Source organism: Apteryx rowi, unplaced genomic scaffold (genome assembly GCF_003343035.1).
Source record: "Apteryx rowi isolate R43461 unplaced genomic scaffold, aptRow1 scaffold_193, whole genome shotgun sequence".
In the NCBI taxonomy this organism is placed as follows: Eukaryota; Metazoa; Chordata; class Aves; order Apterygiformes; family Apterygidae; genus Apteryx; species Apteryx rowi.
This window is the reverse complement of record NW_020448230.1, coordinates 1,237,727-1,258,420: the sequence shown is the minus strand read 5'-3', so window position 1 is coordinate 1,258,420 and position 20,694 is coordinate 1,237,727. Positions and strand designations below refer to the sequence as shown.

The 20,694-nt window shown below is 36.3% G+C and overlaps 1 protein-coding gene across 1 annotated transcript; it reads left to right on the top strand.

Annotated features, from left to right (window-relative positions):
* Positions 1-893: 893 nt before the first annotated feature.
* GNG4 (G protein subunit gamma 4) lies at positions 894-16,909 on the top strand. The gene is made up of 3 exons (XM_026062791.1): positions 894-995; positions 5,560-5,665; positions 16,176-16,909. Exons 2-3 carry the CDS (start codon positions 5,570-5,572, stop codon positions 16,302-16,304), a joined length of 225 nt encoding a protein of 74 aa, XP_025918576.1. The 5' UTR covers positions 894-995; positions 5,560-5,569; the 3' UTR covers positions 16,305-16,909.
* The last annotated feature ends 3,785 nt before the right edge of the window (positions 16,910-20,694 follow it).

The window sequence follows — 20,694 nt, the reverse complement described above, 5'->3', positions numbered from 1 at the left end:
GCTGCGCGCGCCCGCCCGCCCGCCGCCGTTAACGGCTTCTCTGGAGCCCCCCGAGGTGCGCGCGAGGACGGGGAAAGGCGCCGGCCCTGCAGGTCGGAGCGGCCCTCCTTAGCCCCAGCGGGAGGGTTTCTTCGTTGTCGTTGATACTGTTTCAGCGGCTCGGGGAGTAGGCGGAAGGCGGTGGAGGGGCGAGAGCGGGCGGCTGGGCTTCTCCCCGTGTCCGTCCGCCTCTCCTGTAGCGTGGCCCCCGCCCGCCCGCGGGCGCGACCCGCCGCTCGGAGCGGCGGATGTATTTTTTCCGGGCAGTATCTGACAGCGAGGTTTTCTCGTGTCATGTGTTCTTAAATAAGTCCTTCTTCCTTAGCTACTGGTAGTCGCTTTGTAGAAATCATTAAATTATCCCCGAAAGTCGAAGTTTTTTTTTTTTTTTGGGGGGGGGGAGGATGTTTTTGTTTAAGAAAAAGCGACTTTAATCCTATTTGTGTGTTAATACGGACACTAATCTTGGGGCTCTGTCCGAAGTGCTTATTTCTTCTTCCTTTAGCTGGTTACTGTTAGATTCAAGAAAGCAGCTTCTTTTCCTTCTGACTAGTTTGGGCTGATGGAGGCATAAATTTTACTGCCCAACTGCTGTTGGCAGTTATTATTAATGTGCAGTGCTGTAAACTGCTGCACAGCAAACCGATTAAGGTAGTGCAGTGAAACAGAAAATTCAGAATAACAACTTGAAAAACATTTCTGTCCTGTGGAAAATAAGCTGCCGAGCTTCTCGGAGGTGATTTTTCTACTTCTATACATTACAGTTCAGTCCAGATACATTTAAAGCAGGATTTAACTGGAATAATCAAATTTCTTCATGTATTTCTTTAAAAGTTCACAACTATCTTTTGAGCTTAGTGGAAGAAGAAAAATAGTAAGTTAGGTCCCATCTTCCTGTCTCAGACCTTCTGGATCTCTGATCTACTGGAGACTAAAGTCATCTGTGCACATAACCGGTATGCTGATGGTAATAAATTACATAAAAAGATTGTCATTGTGAAATGCCACATTAGTTCAGCCATTTTTTTCTTAGATTTTTAAATGCTGACAAGCAAGATGATGTTTTCTAATCAAAGGTTTGGGCATAAGAGAGAAGAGTTTCTGGAGCTTGTCAGTTGGACTGGGTATATTTACTGTTTAAAAGCTGTATTTGGCAAAAGAAAGAGCTGTTGAAGTCTGGCTGTTTGCAGTTACACGATCAGCTTGAAAACTGCTAAATACTCAATGAAATAAAATAGAGCCATTTTAATTCTTAGTTCACTTTAAAATAAAATAAAAAAGGGTGTTTTACTGGTATATCCACACAAAAACTTCCTTTGTGGTATAAGCTGAAAATAACTGGTGAAAAATGGTGCAACAGTAGTATGGGAATACTGACTTCAAAACAGAATGTTGGAGGTGTCCAACTGCAGGAGGTCTCATTTTTCTCCTTTTAGCATATAATCCTAAGTGAGCGCCTAATATTTTTCTATTAGTGTTTCCATCATCCTGCTACACTTGGAATGAGTGTGACTGCAAGTGTGAGCCTAAGAAATGTTCGCATTTTTTATTCTGCAATTCTTCTGTAGCAGTTGATTTTGAAGTCACCATATTTATGGAATGAAAATGATATTATTTCCTTATTGTGAACAGCATTGTCTTGCCTTTAATCTCAGTCATTTCTGTTGATACTAATAAGCTTCTCCTTAACAGACACAGTAGAAAACTGTACTCATTTTCAATTTTTTTCATGTAGCCATGGGGTAGAGAAAGTGAAGGGATTCCCTAGCCTCATCTGCGTTTACAGAGCTGTATCAGATGGGGGAAATCTGAGTAAGATCTGACAAAACAGGAGCAGTTGTTCCTATCCCATTCTTGCCCTGCAGAAGAAGGAGAAATTATATATCCTGTGGACAGTGATGCTATGCAGAGCTGGCACTCTTAGTGCAATGGTATTTTTTTAAGTTTCTATTGCCTAGTAGCAACTATAGAACACCTTTTTTTTTTTTTTCCTCCCTGAAACTCCTTTGACATGTCAGTTTGTCATCAAACAGCTGTGAGGCTGTAAATTTTGCTGTTTGTATGATGGGTGTGTTTGCAAGTGGATGATGAAGTGTGGGGATCTTTCTGCAATCTAGAATCTGATTTGCAGGTCCTTATTCAGTGCTTGTTCCCACTAATGTCAGTAGGGCTTGTTACGTGACTAAGAGTTCGCCTGGTTGGGTTAACTTTTCTGTTGCACTGCATAGTTCCAAGAACTATAGATCTTGTAGGAAAGGCCTTCTTTAGAGACATGGATACTGGGTTCTCTAGACTGTACTATAAAACTTAGTAATTTCAGTTCCATCACTTTAGATTGCTAAAAGAAAATAGAAGGCAACAGTTGGCTTTGGGGATTTCTAGATTTAATTCTACAGGATGCTCTTTTGGTGTGATGTTTTAGGTTTATACTTGAAAGTGGAAGATGGAAAATCTGCAGTGCAGCTTTTCATCTTTATTCCTTATAGAAATCTGGTTGATTCTACAAGAATCAATCAGAAATCTGTGCTGTGTATATGATAAGAAGACACCTGCACCAAAGAGCTTGAAAACTGTATTTTGCTTCCTTGCTACATGTTTTTTTTTTTCAGACTTTTCTGCATTTTACTGCCAAGTATTTATAGAGCTTGGTAAATGGAGGTTGTGCCCCTTACCTATGCAAGGTCAAACTGTACCTGCAAGTATTTATGCAACTTCCTGTGTTATCAGGCCGTACTTGGCCTTTGAAGTGCTGGTGGATATAATTTACTCTGTTCTAAAAACAAATAAAGAAAAGTTGTTCTTCACAAGCACTTTTATGAGCCCTGGAGATTATAATCTTTGGCACAGATAAGTTGACAGCATCCAGAAAATAGAAGGAAGTTCGTATGAGGTGGTTTGTTTGTTTGTTTGTTTTTTAAGTAGATTTCAGCTAGATGGAAGAATATCATTATGGAGCTTTCAAGAGCTACACTTTAGAAAACAGCTGACAAACCTGGTTTGCCAGCCAGCAGAAACTACTTTGGCTGAAAAAAGCCACATAGTTGATGTCACTCTTTGTTAATGTGATCAGCCTTCCCTTTAAAGAAAGGAGTCACAGAGACCTGGATTAATGACCTCAACATACAGCATGAACAATGAGCTCCTATGTAATCTAGGACTACTAGCATGTAGCACTAACATGTAGACTGCATGTAGTCTGATCAGTAGCATAGTTACTGTAACTAAGGTGATTATCAGAACCCATGTACATATGTATTGATCTAACTTAATAATGGGCTGCTGGAAAATCCAAGCAGGAGTCAACGTAGTGAACCCAGCTCAGTAATTTCTGATTTAAGGCTTGGTAGGTAATTTAAAAGATGGGGAAAAGTTACTCCTTTTGAGGATCCTCTAGTTTGTCTCCAAATGTGATAAATATTGTGCCATCCTGGGAGTCTAAAGGTCTAAAGAATACTTGACTATTTAAAAGGAGCTCTCAGGAGAGAAGGTTAGAGCCATTTCTCAGGCTGCAGACTGAAATGAAACGCTGAGAGAGAGCTCCTGCAACTGTGTTTGAAGACGGGGTCTTCCTCAGATTCTAGGCAATGATCATTCAGGAAAGGATGTGTAATAGACTGGTTTATTACTAAAATTTCTTTTCCTTCCAGTACTTTATTTCCAAATAACAATGTTATTTAATTAAAGAATATTAGGGTTAAGAACATTAAAGAGTATTGTAGATCCTAAGGAGAACAGAACCAGGTCTGAACCAAAGCTATAAATGCTAAGAGGACCAGTTCATCATATTGTAGCCCATAGTTTGGTTTGAAAGTGGGAGCAATTCTCATTGTCAACATCACTTAACATGTGATAGGGCCTTACCTGATATGCAAATACATACTGCAATTTGCAAAGAGTGAAAGGAGTTAGAGGTACATTTTGCTTGGTAAGTGAAATGTGAAACAGGAGACATCTGCCTTGTAAAGTTCTTGAACCAGAACTGTCTATATGAAAAAAGAGATTAGATATTTAAATGGATACTGAACACTTCCAGGAATACAGCAGTTAAATATTTAAATGTATGTAAAGGCCAGGGTAGGAGCAGGGTTTGGAACAGAACAAATCTTTATGCTTCAAAGTATAAACAAACCTCTTACTAGGGATAAATGGAAATTTTCTCTGGCGGCCAAAATAGCTATTCTAGAACTCTTTTTTATGAACTCTCTTATTCTGATACTATGAAACAGTTTACCAGAGTAGTTACATATTTTCTTTTTTTTCCCCTTTTTCTTTTTTTTCATTTGCTGCTTCAGAATATAGGTAAGGATATACTGTGTTTGTGGCATTGCTTAGGAAATATGGTTTGGATTTTTAAAAGCACTTTTATGCCTAATAGCATTTTCAACATGCCGTTATGGTCTTAACTGAATCTCTTATTCAATAGACACTTAAAAACTAGCTGGAAGTACTAGAAAGTGTTGTTCTCTCCAACTGTGATCCAGCCAGTGACTGTTCAAATTGTCTGGTGTAATGTTTATAACTTTCACTGTTTGAGACAATGAATTTCCAGAAAAGCTAGGGAGAACTGGAATAATCTGGATCATTCATGGAGTTTCGGTTGCTTAATTCAGTTAATTTAAATGAATGATACAAAATTAAATTTCTAATTTGCCTCTGGACTTGAGCTGTGGCAAATGCAGAAATGGCTCTGTGGCTTATTTATCTTTGATTTTTGGGCTCTGTGGTCTTTTGTAGTCTACCCATGGAGATAACAAAATTTAAGTCATTCATACTTGTGGGAGTATAATTTTTTAAGCAGAGGTAAATATGTTTATTCTTATTTTTACAGGGAAATCAAGGCTTAAAAACTAGTGGTCTGAGCCAAAGAAAAAGTCCAGAGATAAGCTAGAATTCAGAACTCTGATCCTGTGAATGACTGGTTTCCTTCCTGCTTGTCCATTGCAAATCAAAACAAATCTGAAAGTTGTTTGGAGACTGATTGGTTGATTAGGGTTTTTTTGTATTGTGCATTGAATTTTATGTAAAGCCAACTCCTCCACATGTATTTAATCCTGTACCTTGTGATGAATATGAGCTAGAAGAATGTAAACAAAGGCCAAAAAGAAAGATGCTAGTGTGTTCTAACATGATTTTAGTTGGTTAAAGGGCACTTAAAGGAGAAACTTGTGTTTCATTCGACTAGTTAACACACGTATAGAAAACACATTCTTTGTATTGGCAAATATAAAGCTCTTGTTTTATTTTCATACAACTGATATAATTTAAACCCAAACTTTTACAAGTACTGAAATGTTAATTTGTTTCTTCAAAATAGTGTTGAGCATGATTCACCATATTTGTATTCTACCATCTCATTTTACAGCACAGATTACATATCTTAAAAAGGAGAAGGAACAACTATCTTTGCGTTGTCTTTGAACAACTGTACTATGTGAGATAAAAGCAGTTAAAAAGTTATTCCTTTGTGGTTTATTTGCTCTGGGGTATATTTTTCAATTGTTTCAACTTTGACTCTTCTAGGGAAAACAGAATGAAGGAGCTCATGTCCAACAGTACAACCAATATATCTCAAGCAAGGAAAGCTGTGGAGCAATTAAAAATGGAAGCATACATGGATAGGATGAAGGTAAACTTAGACTTATTGTTGATATTTTGAATTCACTCAGTACTTTGTGGTACAGCTTCCCTTAAATACTGAAGAAAGACTTGATCAGCTGAAATCAAAATTTTGTGTTGAGATATAAAACAATATTCAGCTCCTATGAATCAGTTATTTACTAACTGCTTGGTTCTAGTGAAGCAATTTTCAAAGACTGGCTTCTAGTCTATTTTTATATGACATCTGCCAAATGCAGTATTTTGTGAAATTTGTTTAAATCAGCTAACTGATGCACAGCTGCTCTCCTTTTTCACCTGCACCTGAATATAAGTGCTGTTCAGGTTCCTTGGTGCTAGGGTAAGTGTCTCTTTAGGAACTTGAATAAGTCTTTAAGACATTGTAATGCTTTTAAATAATGATGAGACAAGCTGAATTGATTTGATTTGCTTTGTTTTAGCACAGATGTCTTTGCACTAAATAGTGTAATGATTGCAATGTTCAGTTCTGATTTCTTCACACTGGATAGCCTGTTATATGTGGAGACTGGGTTTTATCACACCTCTAAACGTATGTGGATTAAACATTTTAGTTAAAGGCGTTATTATACAGAAGTTCTTAACATTTGTAAACAAAAAAGACCATAGAATCATTCTTCCCCTTCATTCTGTCTTCCATTAAGCTAAGATTTTGTGATTAAATCAGGCACCTAAAAACTAATAATGCCATAGAAAGTTTTAAGGAAGCGGTGCTTATCTCTCTTTTTCTCTCTTGCTCTGAAATTTGTGATTAATTGTTTGGATGAAAAATCCAGCCTTTAGCAAGTAAGAAGACCTTAGAGATGGAAAGACTGGAAGAAGGAATGCGTTTATATAATCAATTTTTCTGCAAAGTTGATGAGGATTTCCAGCATTCCTTTTTGTGTAATGCTAGTACCAGTATTTGTACTGAAGGTTAATTTTGAGCTGTAACTTTTAAAAAATATAGGAAGCACTTGAACAGATTTTTTTACAACTCTCTTGACAAATAAGTGCATTTCTTTAAAATTATTACACAGTATTATTTGGAAAGTCTTAAGATAATTGCACATAGTTTATTTTTAGTAATACTGATGTCCTTTAAAATGGAATGAAACCACTTAGAAAACAGGGGATACAAGTATCTGTGTTCAGAGACTTTAATGCCAATATTTAGTTCTTGTCTTCAATTCTTAATAGTCTGTGGTTATCATAGAATATAAAAGCAAGAATCGTGCGTTGCCAGTATAAATACTGTTTTGTTATTAACAGTATTATATTATACCAGTGTGTCATATGCCTTTTCAAGTGCTAGAAATGGAAATCCAATAGCTCAAGAAAGGTCAGTGAGACTCCTGAAGTAGTACTTGTAATTCTTGAGTTATTCTAGTGGCTGGTGTAGCCTCCATAGCATTTAGAGGATTCTCAGCATTAACTTGCAGCTATGGGGCAGAAGGGTAGAATAGCATTGCACAGACTCTTAGCAGCACTAAAAGCAGTGGGTTCATAACTTGACAGCTCCCTCCGATCAGAACTTGCAATGGGATCTTGGAAAAGCTCTTTTACGGTTACCGTTTCAGTCTCTATGATGTCAAGGAAATTCTGCTTTTGCTAAGATTTGAGAGGACTGTAGGAATTTTATCTGTAATACTGAAACTAGAGTGAAATGCTTGCTTATAGCATGTAAGATACAAAGCAAGAATGTGTCTGCTCTTCAGTATGGAGTGCAGTACAGAAATCCCTGAATATGTGAAGACCTCATATAAGGAAGTTCACAAGCTGGGGCTCGACACTGCCTAGTTTTATAACAGGATAGCTTTGTTTAAGTACCTGATAAACGTGTGCAGCAGTGCAGTTTGATTCAGGGCAGATGAAGGCTCAGCTAACCCCAGAATTGTACAGCAAATTTATTGCAGGAGTAAACAGGAAAAGAAAGCTGTTGGAGAGTTCTTATTTCAAATAAACTTTGTGATTATATCACATGTACGTTGAGGTGGAACTTCATTTGGTAGGGATTAACGTTTTAATGCTAAAAATGCTGAACTAGCCCATAAGTACGTGGTCATTGTTATCATCATATGTCAGTGCTGGTGCTAAAATTATAAAAATTTTAAATACAGCTTCCTAATGACAATATTCTTTCTTTAAATACAGTTATTTAGAGATTAATTTATTTAAAGCTTTATAATTTCCTGGGATGTGACTATAATTCCTGGAATCAAATGTAGTTTAACATTTTTAGGTTACAAATTCAGTAATGTGGTTTAAAAAACATTATACTTTAAATTGCTTATGTAGTCTTAATTCAGTCTGTTTGCCCATCCTTCCTGTGAGCTGAAATCCTGGATGTAGTCAATATGGGAGTAATGTTATATAATTACAATTTCAAAACAGTATCAGATCGTAAACTCACTGATAAGATAGTACCTTTAATTCATGAATATTAGTAATTCACATGAGTAGTTACTCTTGCTTATATGAAAATATAAATTTTAGTTGCTCCTTTTTGCCTCAGTTTTTAGGAATGTCTTATAAAGTGAATTGAATTTGCATAACTATGGTTTCTTGCTTGTATCTTGTATAGTATCTTGACAAATTCATCATGTGTTAGATGCGTATCGCTAGGGGCAGTTATTTCTATTTCTTTAACTATTGGCCTGCCTTTTTATAGTGTAACACTACAGGTTAGTTTTCAGTTGGGTTAGTCCCCTGATGTATTCATCTCACCTGAGCCCAGAACTCTTTTGGCAGCAATACAAAATGTCTCCTTATGTGTGTTTTCTCCTGGCATCCCATCTGCTTCTCACACTATGTGGACTTTTATACTTTGCCGAAGTATGTACTGGTTTCTAACACTCAGTTCTAGATTGACCTTGCTTCAGGTGGTACTTGTGACACACCACATACACATGACCATATGCAAGTACTTTTTCTGATCAAAATGTCAGCACCATTAGCAAAACTTTCTAGATAGTATAACTAGTTTAGTCCAGGACATATCTAGGTTGTCTGTATTCTRTCTTTCTTTCCATGAAGGGCTTAACCCAGCTTCCAGTGACTTCAAAAGTATAACTGTTACTGGTGCTGAAGCAGTGCTGCATAATGGTGTCAGCACAAAGTCTCCTAACATACAGACTACCTTATGCACATACATTGTACATTTATTCAAGGTTTGAGTGTAGTCGCCTTGCTAATCTGGCAACAAAGTTGAGGACTGCAGGATAACAGGTTGACTTCCCTCGCGCCCTTAGGGAGGAACAATGCAGGAACACGACTCAGATACTGATATACCTTAGTTAGGTGTCTCTTTGCCCAGATCATGCCATTGCAACTCATGTGTACATCAGCCGCTAATTCTATTCATATGTCTAAGTTTTGGTGGACCAAGGAGACTTTTTCCTGAAATACTGCTACTTCAGTACACCTAAGAGCAAAAAAATCAGCTTCAAGATAGACTGCAGAGATTTTGGCACAGAGACTCTTTCCTCCTCCATGTCACCCAATTCTATGATCACAGTCTCAGTCAACCCTGGGCTTCCTCAGCAGTTCCTTTTCTCAGTGATAATCCAATCTCTTGGATTAAACCATGTACAGGTATCAAATTCTTAATTGAAATTCCTGTGGATTTAACTGCTTAATGTTTTTTTCTTGAACCAGCTGTGGAGCATCRACCTTGGCCTCATGGGATTGCAGTTAGAGCTGTATACAGTAGTGCTTTCTCTAGTGCACTTTGCAGTAGCTCCCCAAAGGATAGGAAGAGATAAGAGTACATTGAAAAGGCCTTGCATAAATGACAGTTTTGTGCACAGTAGGGAAGTAGGAGCTTAAGGATGAGCAGAAGTACGGAACTGGTGTTCCTATCACCTCATCAAAGCAGAAATCCCTGATTGCCCATTTTAGAGTTCTACAGATGTTCTACTAATTTCAGTTTAGAAACATGGTAGTAAATTCCCAGATTTCTAATTTTTCAGCCTGCATGGTGACAATTACAAAAACAAACTCTTTGCTTTTGGTTTATTTTCTTACCACTTGGAGTACATTTAAGGTCACACTTTTTTCTGTACCAAGCCACTAAATTACCTTTATAAATAAATGAAAACTAATTGATTTTCATGGAATACAATTGCTATGGGAAGTAGTGCTCTTAAATTGAAACAAAAAGAGTTGCACCAAAAACATACATTGGTAACAGTGAAGTGGGAAGCAGAATGGGATAGTGCAGTAGAGTTGTGCAGTAATTTGATGTTCAGGGGTAGAATCAGAGCTGTAAAGGTAACATGGAAGAGAACTCTTTTCCCCCCCCCCCCAGTCATATGCATGATAATTAACCTTGATGCTTAAGTATTCCTTAATGATTAACTCTGAACTATTAAATTCCTGTGCAGACTGGATTTGGGATCTTGTCTCTGAATTTGTGCATCACCAAAGGAAACACTAAAAAGTGAGGAAATAAGTACCATAGTCCATAGTCATTCTGCACAACTTCTTTGCTTAATCTTTAGTTTAATTGGTTAGCTTCCCAAAAGAGTTGTGGGCATCTTCAAAAATAATGCATACATATATTGTATAGCATACTGTACTGGTTTTTAGTCAACTTTTGCAGGTACTTCAGACCTCCTTAACTATGGGCCTGCCTTTTTGTAGTGTAAAACTACAGGTTAGTTTTCAGTTGGGTTAGTCCCCCGGCCCAGGTCATCCTGCAGCTGCATGAACAATGGAACTGACAAGAAGGAAAAGATGTGAATGAGTGGCAGAGGAAAAGGTCGGAAAAATATGGCCGAGTTTGTTGTAACTTTAAATTGTCAGTGCTTGGTAGATTGTCTTAAAATTGCTTTTATATAATAAAATCATACCTTTCAAGTACCAAATCATTAGCTCAGTTATGTGGACAGCTTCATTTGTTAGATTTGTAATGTTCTTAATTACATATGTAGAAAAGACATTCGGTTATTTTTGCAGTTAATTTAATTTTAAAAAGCACAGTTATTAGCAGGTGTGGCAGATCTAGAAACCAGATAGCTTAAAAGTGCAATTATTTCACCTTTCAAGACAGCTTGGGACAAAACAAAAGCACCAAAAAATCTACTGTGTTTCAGTATTTTAATGGTTCCTATACTAACATAGACCATGATTTGCAAAAGGTTCATACCTTGATTTCCAGAATTTCTCTGAACAAGTATATGAGGGATTGTGAGGAAGGGTTGGTTTGTTTTTTATTCCCTCCAGAACTGCTTTTGCTTTTAATCTTGGAAATAGTAAGTGTTTATTTCAGCCTAGCCAAGTTTTACCGAGAGACTTTCCAATGGTTTCAGCAGGGGTTTTTGAGTTCTTGGATTGTAACTGTAAAGGTAGAGAAATTAACTCATTTTCCTTTTTTTTCTCCTGTTTTGCAGCTGCTTGAACTAATTAGACATTTAACAAAAGAACAGTACTTCCAAAATAATTTCATTAAACATTATTTTGCAAGCAGCTATAACCAACTGATTATTCCCTTAATAGACAAGACCACATTGTTAACATTAGAGTGCCCTCCTTATTGAGTAGGGAAATGAAAAATTCAAGCTCACTATTCTACTACAGGGACAGTTTGTTTACTGTGCAGAGTAGTTGCTGTAACCAGCAAGAGTTAGGTCCACTCAATTAAAATTTTGTAGTTATAAGTATGTTTATAGTTGCCCATTCCCCACTGTGTTTTGGATTGTTCAACTGATTTAAAAATCAAGTCCTCTAACCATTCAGAGCAGCAAACAATGCGGTGTTCTGAGCTCCACAAAGAAAATTCACGGTTGAGGTGTGAAAGAAACTGGACAGCTTAAGAGGAGAGGAAAGGGTGAAGGTATTGGTATATTCATTGGTAGGTGGAATGAGTATTACTGCAGTATTTTTTTTGTAAGCTAAAAGAATCCTAGAAGGATCATAAACTGAATCTGTCTTACTTCTCCATAGAAGGACCGGCTAGAATTATAATGCAGAAGTAAGTAAGTAGAAATCAGGAAGAGCAGATTCCATGCTAGAAGACATCAAACAAAATCAGACAATGGCCTCATGACTAGTAGAATAATGTATCTTCCAGAAATATTAGCAGTAAAGTTGAGAAAGCAAAGATAATATTGGTGCTTCATCACAGTTGTTCCAAGGGTAAAGCACTATTTAATCTTCTCCTCACAAACAGAAAGGCAAGAAGGAATATTCTGACATTTAAGAACCATGGTGTATCAGCTACTATTCTTTTTTTCTTAAGGTAGAAAATATTCCTAACAGGCTCTGAATAGTGATAAGAGATAAGYGGTGGGATTGCTGATAAATGTGTGTGAATCTCTTCATTTTAGATGTAAAGGATAAGCAGAGTGGGTTTCATAGCAAGGATAGTAATTAGTCACAATCCATGACAAGGCAGATGACATAGTAATTGCAGCATTTTCCCCTGTCACTGAAGCTTATAATTATTAGTGCAGCTAACAGGATTATGTTCTAACTTTGGCTGTTTTTATCACCTCTGATACTCTGAAATGTAATGGTAAAATTCTACAGTCCTCCTGAGACTAATTCTTTAAAGCGTCAGGGTTGGCTTTTTTTTYCCCTGATAATTTGACAGCCAGATGTATTTTTACACCACATAGAATAAAAAATATTGCATAAAATGTGAGATTGGCTTGATACATATGTATTCCAGCTCCTGTATCTATACATTTTAAAATAAAAAAAATGTGGAATGGTAATTTTCTCTTAAAATTCATCAATCAAAGTGGAGTCTGATTTTTTTTTCTTTAGCCACTTCTGCAGTGTGTATAAATTACTTTGAATCTGTACTTCAAGCTGTATTGCGTAGGAGAGCTGAAATGATAAATGTATGTTAGTTTAATTTGAATATTCAAATTACATATTTTTATTTTAATTCTTGGTAAAAGCCATTCTGAAACTGTCCGGCAACTTTCATCTACAAAAAAAGCTAAAGGTGAGTACAAGCTATGATAGACTGATCTTCATTTAACTTCTTCCATGATACAAATAGGATGATTAGGATGTAATTTTATATAATAACAAATCACATTATTGGTCATTAGGCAACCCCTGCATGCTGACATATGCTAAAGAAGCTGTCTTTGCTATAGTCTTCCACCTCTGTTGTTTTGAATAATACTGAGTAGGAAACATGCTGGAGGCAACATTATATTTTAGTTCTCATGGTTGTGAGAAATGTTTTCATTGCTGCTGGAATGTCATCAGCTAACTTAACTCTCCAGTGATCATTATTCTACTGCCTCAGCCATGATCTACTCCAATTTGAGTGAAGAAATGGCCATAATTGAATTTTATAACCACTGTAATCCCAGTGTAGGAGGATTTCATCTCCCCAATCCCTCCCCCCTTTTTTAAGCATGAAAATATGTGGCCTAATAGAGGCTAAGAGGTACAGAATTCAGTTTGTGAATTTGTGTACATTGAAATGTATGTTCCTCAGTTCCTTTTTGCAGGTTTGTTTTCCTCTAAACTGTATTATATTTTGTCTAAGAGCAAACTCATTTGTTTGTGTTGTTTAAACGCTGCATTGTTGAGGAATCYGCTTGCTCTGCTTTGTGCTGTTTCACATCCCTACCAGCGTATCAGAGGACAAGTTGGATATGAATATTTATATTGTGCTTTTTGCTAGTGATAAACCCCTTTTAATTCTTACGTGATGTGAAAGCACAGTAAAATGTAGAGAAACAATTAAAAAATGGTATTACTGGGGTTTTCCCTTCTAAAAAATGTGGTTGAAATTGTACTTCTCTTCCATCCAACAAAAAGCAATATACTTAGGCTGATGCTGCTTATCTGTATGTGGAACAAGCAAAATAGCTATGGGAAGATCAGTCTGTTGAAGTGCAGCGTTGGTTCCCTGCTCTTGCAGGATCAGTCTTCTTGAAAAGATTGTTGGTTTCTTGAACAGAATAACTCATTCAGCAGCTTAATAATTGAAGGTGAATGTGCCAGGCATCTTTAATAACCTCTGTTTATGGGGCCCAGAGAATTAGAGTAGCCCTCTGTTAGATTTTAGGGCAGTAAAGTTTATTGTGACATAGCACTGAAAATGTCACTGAGCTTTCTGTGGGCACCTGTGGCTCTGAGTTTGACTTGCTCAGTTTGAATGAGAGTTCAGGACCAGCTAATAAATTAGAGCATAGAACTATCTTTTCAGAGAGACAGCTGAGCTTGAAGGACAATAGAAAAGTGAAAATGTGTATGTTAAATAATTATAATTGGGATTCTCATTACTTGAAAATGCTTCTCCAAAAGGCTGTGGTGTACCTTCCTCCTAAAGCTGTTGGGAACATGTTAACCTCCTCTTCAGTGAATATATTCTATGTAGTTTATACTTTACTGAGATACAGCACAGGTCATTAGCAAAGAGAAGTATTTTTGCTGTCTTTTGATCTTTCTTGAGCTTGATAAGAATTTTATACTCTGCCTACATTGTGCCTCTGTTTGGAGAATTCAATTTTTTTAAATTCACTAGCAAGCTTAAATGAAAATTATGAATATGATAGCAGTCTCAATTTTCTATTTCACCATTACAGTTCTACCTCTCTGGCTCTAGACTGTGCCATCAAACTGTAAATTTCATCCTTTTGTCCTTGCTTAGTAAGCAAATAATTGAAGAATGTCTGAAAATACTCAAAATCCTTTCTTTACACTTGAAGTCAGTCTCTACGGCTCATTTTTGTTTGAGCTGCCGCTCTTTTCAGATGCACTGGTCCTTCTGAATATCTCTGCCTGGTGATTTGCTCAGTCTAGTACTCAGCCTTCTGCTTTGTATTGGCCCAGCAATCCATTGTTCACATGTAATGTCTCTGCCTACCCTCTCGTCTCACCGTCTAATTCAAAATCAAGCTAATTTTAAGTAATCTACACATCTGTGCTTCCTCAGCTATCCTAGTTTCTACTGGGATGCCAACCATAAGTACTTTGTGGTTTTAAGAATTCTAGCAGGACATATTTTAATGGATATTTCAATTATAGGAAGTCAGTTCTTTCCTTCTGGAAATGGATTGAAATTTCATATGAATGCTGATGCAACACCGACTGACTGCATAGGTCTAATCTAAAGCCTACTACAAGCTGTACTCCTGCCAAAGGAAGCTGGGTATGAGGAAGCTACATAAGAGTGATGACACATCTGCCAGAAAAATACCAGAAATCAGATTTATTTTTCCTCTTTACTACAGTAAAACTCTAAGTCTTTTATAAAGACTTCCCATCTCAGTCTCTATCATAATACTGAAAACACAATAATTAAACAAAGCAAAGAGATTCCGATTGTTGTAAAAATTATCTTGCTAACTGAGCAGAACAAAAATATTTTGTATATGAATTCTAAATTCTTGAAAAACTTACAAGAGTYACAGTGAGCTTAATGTCAACAATGTTTTAATGGCACAAAGCTGCAAACTAGATGATCTCCAGAGGTCCCTTCCAACCTCAGCGATTCTGTGATTCTGTTACAAAATTTCAGCTACAGCTGAAATGTTTTCATTTTTAATTTCATACAAAATATTTTGACTGCCAACACACTGACCTTGTGCATTGGCAGACTGTGACTGTATCTTGATGAGAATTATATTGAATTTGACCCCATGAAACAGAACATTCTATTAAAACTGCTCCACAAATTGGATAAAACATACATAACAGCATTCACAGATTTACACAACAAGTCATAGATTTCTGCTAGATTATAGATTATATATTTCTCAAAATTTACAGAAAGACTTTCATGTTTTGTTATATTTCTGTAGGACTTCTCAGTAAACCTAAAGTAGAATTCTAAATTTGGAAACTTTAGAATTGTTTATTCTAGAAGTGTAAAAAACCTTAAGGTAATTATCAGGTTTAAATTGATGTGATACAGCATTACTTATAATAATTTATTAAACAGAAAATATTAGACTGATTAAACAGAAAATATTAGACTGAAATCATCAAAAAGGGCAATATTTAGCTTAAATGGAAGCTATGACTCACAATGATCACATTTTTCTCCTGATTTGTTACTGCTTTTTAATTTCATGTTAATGTGCCTAAAGAACAGAGAATTTTTTTTTTTTTTTTGCATCCAAAGGAGGAGAGGGCGGAGAGGGTCTTTATGGAAAACCTTACAACTTTGCTTCTCTGATGACTGGGATTAAGAGCTGAGGCAGAAGGCCTCTACAGAAACACATATTTCACTGTGAATCCGTATTGCTTCCTTATTATTAGCATATGCATGTTTCCATCAGTGTATGCTCCTGACCTTGTTTCTGATGGAAGAGGAACAGTTAAACAGCCATCATATAAATCAATACCATTTCATGTCAGTACATTAAATAAAATGCATATAAGGATGATTAGGCCTAGTAAGAGCAAACTCAGAGTTGTGGGCTCTAAACCAATCTATTCCTATTTTATGAAAGCTTCCAATATCTTATGTTATATGAAGAATATTTATGCAATGATGATTGGTTCAGAATTAAGTCTTAAAACAGTTCTTTCTTCTCTTCTTTTAGGTATCCAAGGCTGCTGCTGATTTATTGGCATACTGTGATGCTCATATTGGAGAAGATCCCCTTATTATTCCAGTGCCTGCATCTGAAAATCCCTTTAGGGAGAAGAAACTCTTTTGTACTATCCTTTGAATCAGTTTTCAATTAAAATGTCTTTTGTTAAAATTTGGTATCAGTGATGCATGCTTTTAGTTTTAGCATTTTTTCTTCAGTTATCAATAATTAACCCATAATTACAATATTTTAGAAGGTAGTGCATTTTATGGTAAATAAAATTGACTCCTAACAAATTGAAGACCAATGCACAAGTTTAATTTCAGCTCTTCAGAAAGATTCTTTTGGTCTTAATGAAAGTATTGAGTTACAGTATCAAATTGTAGATATCTTTGCCAGTCATAGGTTTTTCTGAGATCCAAATGAGTCATACAGACTCCGAAACTATTTTTAACATTCTTATTTTCTCTGGAAGGTGAATTTAATTTATTTGCTTCATCTGCCTTTACAAATTTATATCTAAAAAGAGTAGCGTGACCTTTCCTCAAGTAGCACTATTTAGGAAAAAATGCCAGTGATTTACGATGTTTGTAATGATCAGCCCTATACAGTATATGGTATTTACAAATATGTTTAGTGAATGCTATAATAAACTTGACTACAAAAACAATCTTAGTAAAGCAACATTGTAACCATAAGCAAAATGATGTATAGTTACACACTAGGACTGCATCAATAAAGCTGTAGAAAAATATGTGGCTGCTTGTAATTTATTTTGAATGATAATGATTCAAACTACTTTAGAAAGTAAACTGAACTGTAATGTATTGGCTGTTCATGAGAGTCTCAGAGAAGGACTTAAACTCTGCCCTGATCAGTGTAGGCAGGAGGATTACATTTTCTAAGCAGTTCTGTCTATATGCTTTTGCCCATGAGAGCAAGACTTTATGAGGATGGAAGGCAATGGTAAATGAAGGTCGTTCTAGAATACACATTAAGTGAGAATACTGTGCCATCGACAACACCTACTAAATTTGTATGTTTTGAAGCCTGAAAATTGTCATGAGATGAATTGTCAGCAAGCAATTTGTGGAGGTTCTAGGAGGTTTTTTGTTTTGACTTTGCTTAAAGTGCAGCTTGAGGAAAAGAATGAGGTATGGAATTTGAATGATCTTTCTTCTTCATTAAGTAAAATTAATCTCAGTCAAGGCGTCTGACAGTAGTAACTGTTACTTTATTGCTATTTTTTCTTGAATTTCTCTTCCTTCAAAAAGAAGCATCTAGAACAAGTCCACCTTTTTTCAGCAAGGGGATCTTTTTATGTGCTGTAGGACTGTTTTTAAAATCCCTGCTCTGCTATGTTTTGGCAAGTTTTTAGTCCAGCCCTCTTATATACCTGGTGTTTAAGACAATCCTTTGAAATAGAGTTAGCCTTTTTTTTTTTTCTCTCAATAATTATTTCACTATACAAACTGAAATATATCCTTAGCCCAATGGGACATTCACCTAAGATTACACCTGTGGCTTTGCATGGTGGATCTTGATCTGAGATAGTGAAGGTTTGGATTTGCATCCCTGTTCCAAAGTGGGCATAGTGAGAACTTGGCTCTGAGTCAAACACACGAGGAGAGTTCCCTCACTGCTGTATTTTGTGTGGTGTATCAGTGTTCTGGGAATTGTATCTTTGGGTTTTTCAGTGCTGGGGCTTGATCTGAGAAGCACTCCTTGAAAATGCCTRTGAAATCAGGCCCTACAAATCAGGCTGAAGAGAATTTCTCTAGAGAGCTTCACTAGTCTGAATGAGTCAAGGCTCCGAACAACCATCCATAACAGAATATATTTCCTGTGCAGAGACTTGGATTTCATAAGCACCATAAATACCTGCAAAGCAAAGAATAGCTGACGAACAGAAGGTCTTGGGAAATACCTAAATGTTAAATTTGGATCCTAAAAAAAGGGCAGGTTGATGAATTAAACCTTTTGGATTTAGCCCACAGTGCATACAGTATTCTTTCCTCAGCATATTTTTAGCCATTTCCATCAGTGTTTGTTGTTCTGTTTTGTACAGCAGAAATACCAGATACCGTCACTGTAGAGGTTTTATTTGCTTTGCCAATCAGCTTGGATAGCGTGATGCAACCAGCTACATTCAGCCACCAGTCTAATCACACAAGACAGATGGATTTGCCACAGGCCAGCTCATTCACCAAATTTGTTGTAAACTGAACCTCCCTGTTAATTTACTTCTTGTAATATTATTGTAAAAACTATATTCCTTGTAACCAATAGACTTTTGTGACATCTTTCATTTGAAGATTTGGCAGCTGAAAACATCAGTAGTCTAGGAGGCATAGAGCAGCTTCATAGTACCTATTCTGAGAAACATTCAAATGTCTTGACTAGGATTGTAGGATACTGTATGCGTTCTTCGAAAAGTAGATTTTTCTTGTTTAGGTTCTATATTGAACCATTACAAACTTTTCAGTTTAAGATTCCTATTTCTAACTTTTAACAAGAATACTTGTTAATGCCTGGTGTATTCGGCTTTATTTTGGGGTAGAGAAATAGGCTTTAGTTGACCTAGTAGCTATTTTTTTGACAGTGTAATAAAAATGGCTTTCTGAAAATATTTTTTAAAAAGAAGCAACAAAATGCTTATTAAGGTTCTTTAGGGAATCCTTCCTACACTGTAAATGATTTGGTAACTGCTCTGATCACCATGGCAACATGTTCATTTGTCCTTCTGCATGTATGGTTTTAACTGGAACAGCAAAGGAGAGGAATATAAGCCATTCAGCTTTATTCTCAAAGGCTTTGTAAGAACTTGCATTTGTGGCTCATCATTAACATTCCCATCTAAAATAACAAAATTGCAACAGCTTATTGCAATATTTCAACCAGCTTGATTTCTGTTTCCAATTAACATTAGCATCTAAGGCCTTCAGATGGAAACATTTCACAGTAGCTTTGAGCATCACTTGTTGTAAAAGCTGTATTTACAAAAATTCAGTATTCTCAGTCATAAGAGGAAGAATGTCTTTGTTTTGTGCTTGAGGGTTTTGTGCGTGAGGTTTTTCTTCAAAACTTTTCTTGAATTATTTGTGAAGGGATCAGACGTCATATTTTTAATAGCCAAAACCCTTATTTGTGTGGTTTCTTTCATCAGTTCACAACTTAATCAGATAATTCACTTTATACGTATTAAGATGGTTTTGTGCTTCCRATTTTTTAAAAAAGGAAACAACTAGAGTATAATATATTGCATATTTATTATAGCAGATGTCTATAATATACCTAAAGAGGTTAAACACTGTAAGCAAATCACCTTCATGGAAAACAGGATGGCCTTACTTACAGGGGCCTTATTTACCACTTCTTTGAATGGATATATACTGCTGGCAAATTGCCAATTTGAAAAAGGGACCTGGAAGATCAGCGGTTCAAAATAATTATGATAGCTTTGGATTGCATAGGAATATATGCCTTTATTCAAGAACAGCATCAAAACATTGATTCTCTGAAGAAAATGGCATGATTTGTTCTTATTTCATGCCAGCTTTATCCACAAATCAACATTTTAAAGACTGTCTTTTCATCCATGCCCTCCAAACCATAAAATGTCTTTGTCATTATTGTATTTCTTGCTGTTTTGACATTTGCAATGGTTTGAATAGTCTGCTATTGTTACTAGAGTTTAATGCTCAAACATCTTGCCTCAAACTCTACACAAAAATATCTGAAAGGTTTTGAACATTTTTCTAAAAATAAATACATGTTCTTTCATGAAGTACCACAAGTTTTACAAAAAAAAAAACCCAAATATGGGACTGTCCAAGAGTAAGGTATCTTCTATACCAATGACTTTTTATTTTCATCAAACTGGCTGACTTGATTCTCACTGACTTCAGTGAGAAAAAAACAGTCCTGTTACCCTCCTAGTCTTGTATTCGGTGCTGTCTGAGTTTTATTTCATGTGCCATTAGGCTTCTCACTTTGTATTTCAGGCCCAGAAAATAATGCATGCTCACTGTTAAGAGTGTGAGGTGTGGCTGTCATCTTACGGAATGAGAATTTTAAAAACGGAAGCTGAATTCAAGTTGACATATTACTAGCAACTCATTCTTCATATTATCCTAGTGTTTGCTGCTATGATAAAGTAAGACTTCCCAATGGTGAGTTAATGGTAAATTATAATGTATCAGTAGTATTGTGGGGTGGGCTGTTTTGCATTCCTTAGATTCATCTCCTTGGCTTATATTCAGTTTAAAATGTCATCATTTCAGTACGGAAAACTGTTTCCCTTTTCTCCATTATGTGCCAAATTCTCCTTCCTACACAGGATATTAAATTAGTAGCAGGCTGCTTGGCTAGTGCTAATGGACAAGATTTTTAAGCCAGCTTCTACAAAATTATGGAGGAAGGAAGGGAAATACTGGCGGGAAGTTTAAATTAAGCTATTCTAGGTCAGTCTATACATTAAAATAAATACAAACTTTGGTGTCAGCGACACAAAGGTAAACCCCAGAGG

Bases quoted from the DNA above. Each gene is read 5' to 3' on its own strand.
- GNG4 (XM_026062791.1), top strand. From the start codon at position 5,570: ATGAAGGAGCTCATGTCCAACAGTACAACCAATATATCTCAAGCAAGG. The intron at 5,666-16,175 runs GTAAACTTAGAC...CTCTTCTTTTAG, and splicing joins CATACATGGATAGGATGAAG to GTATCCAAGGCTGCTGCTGA.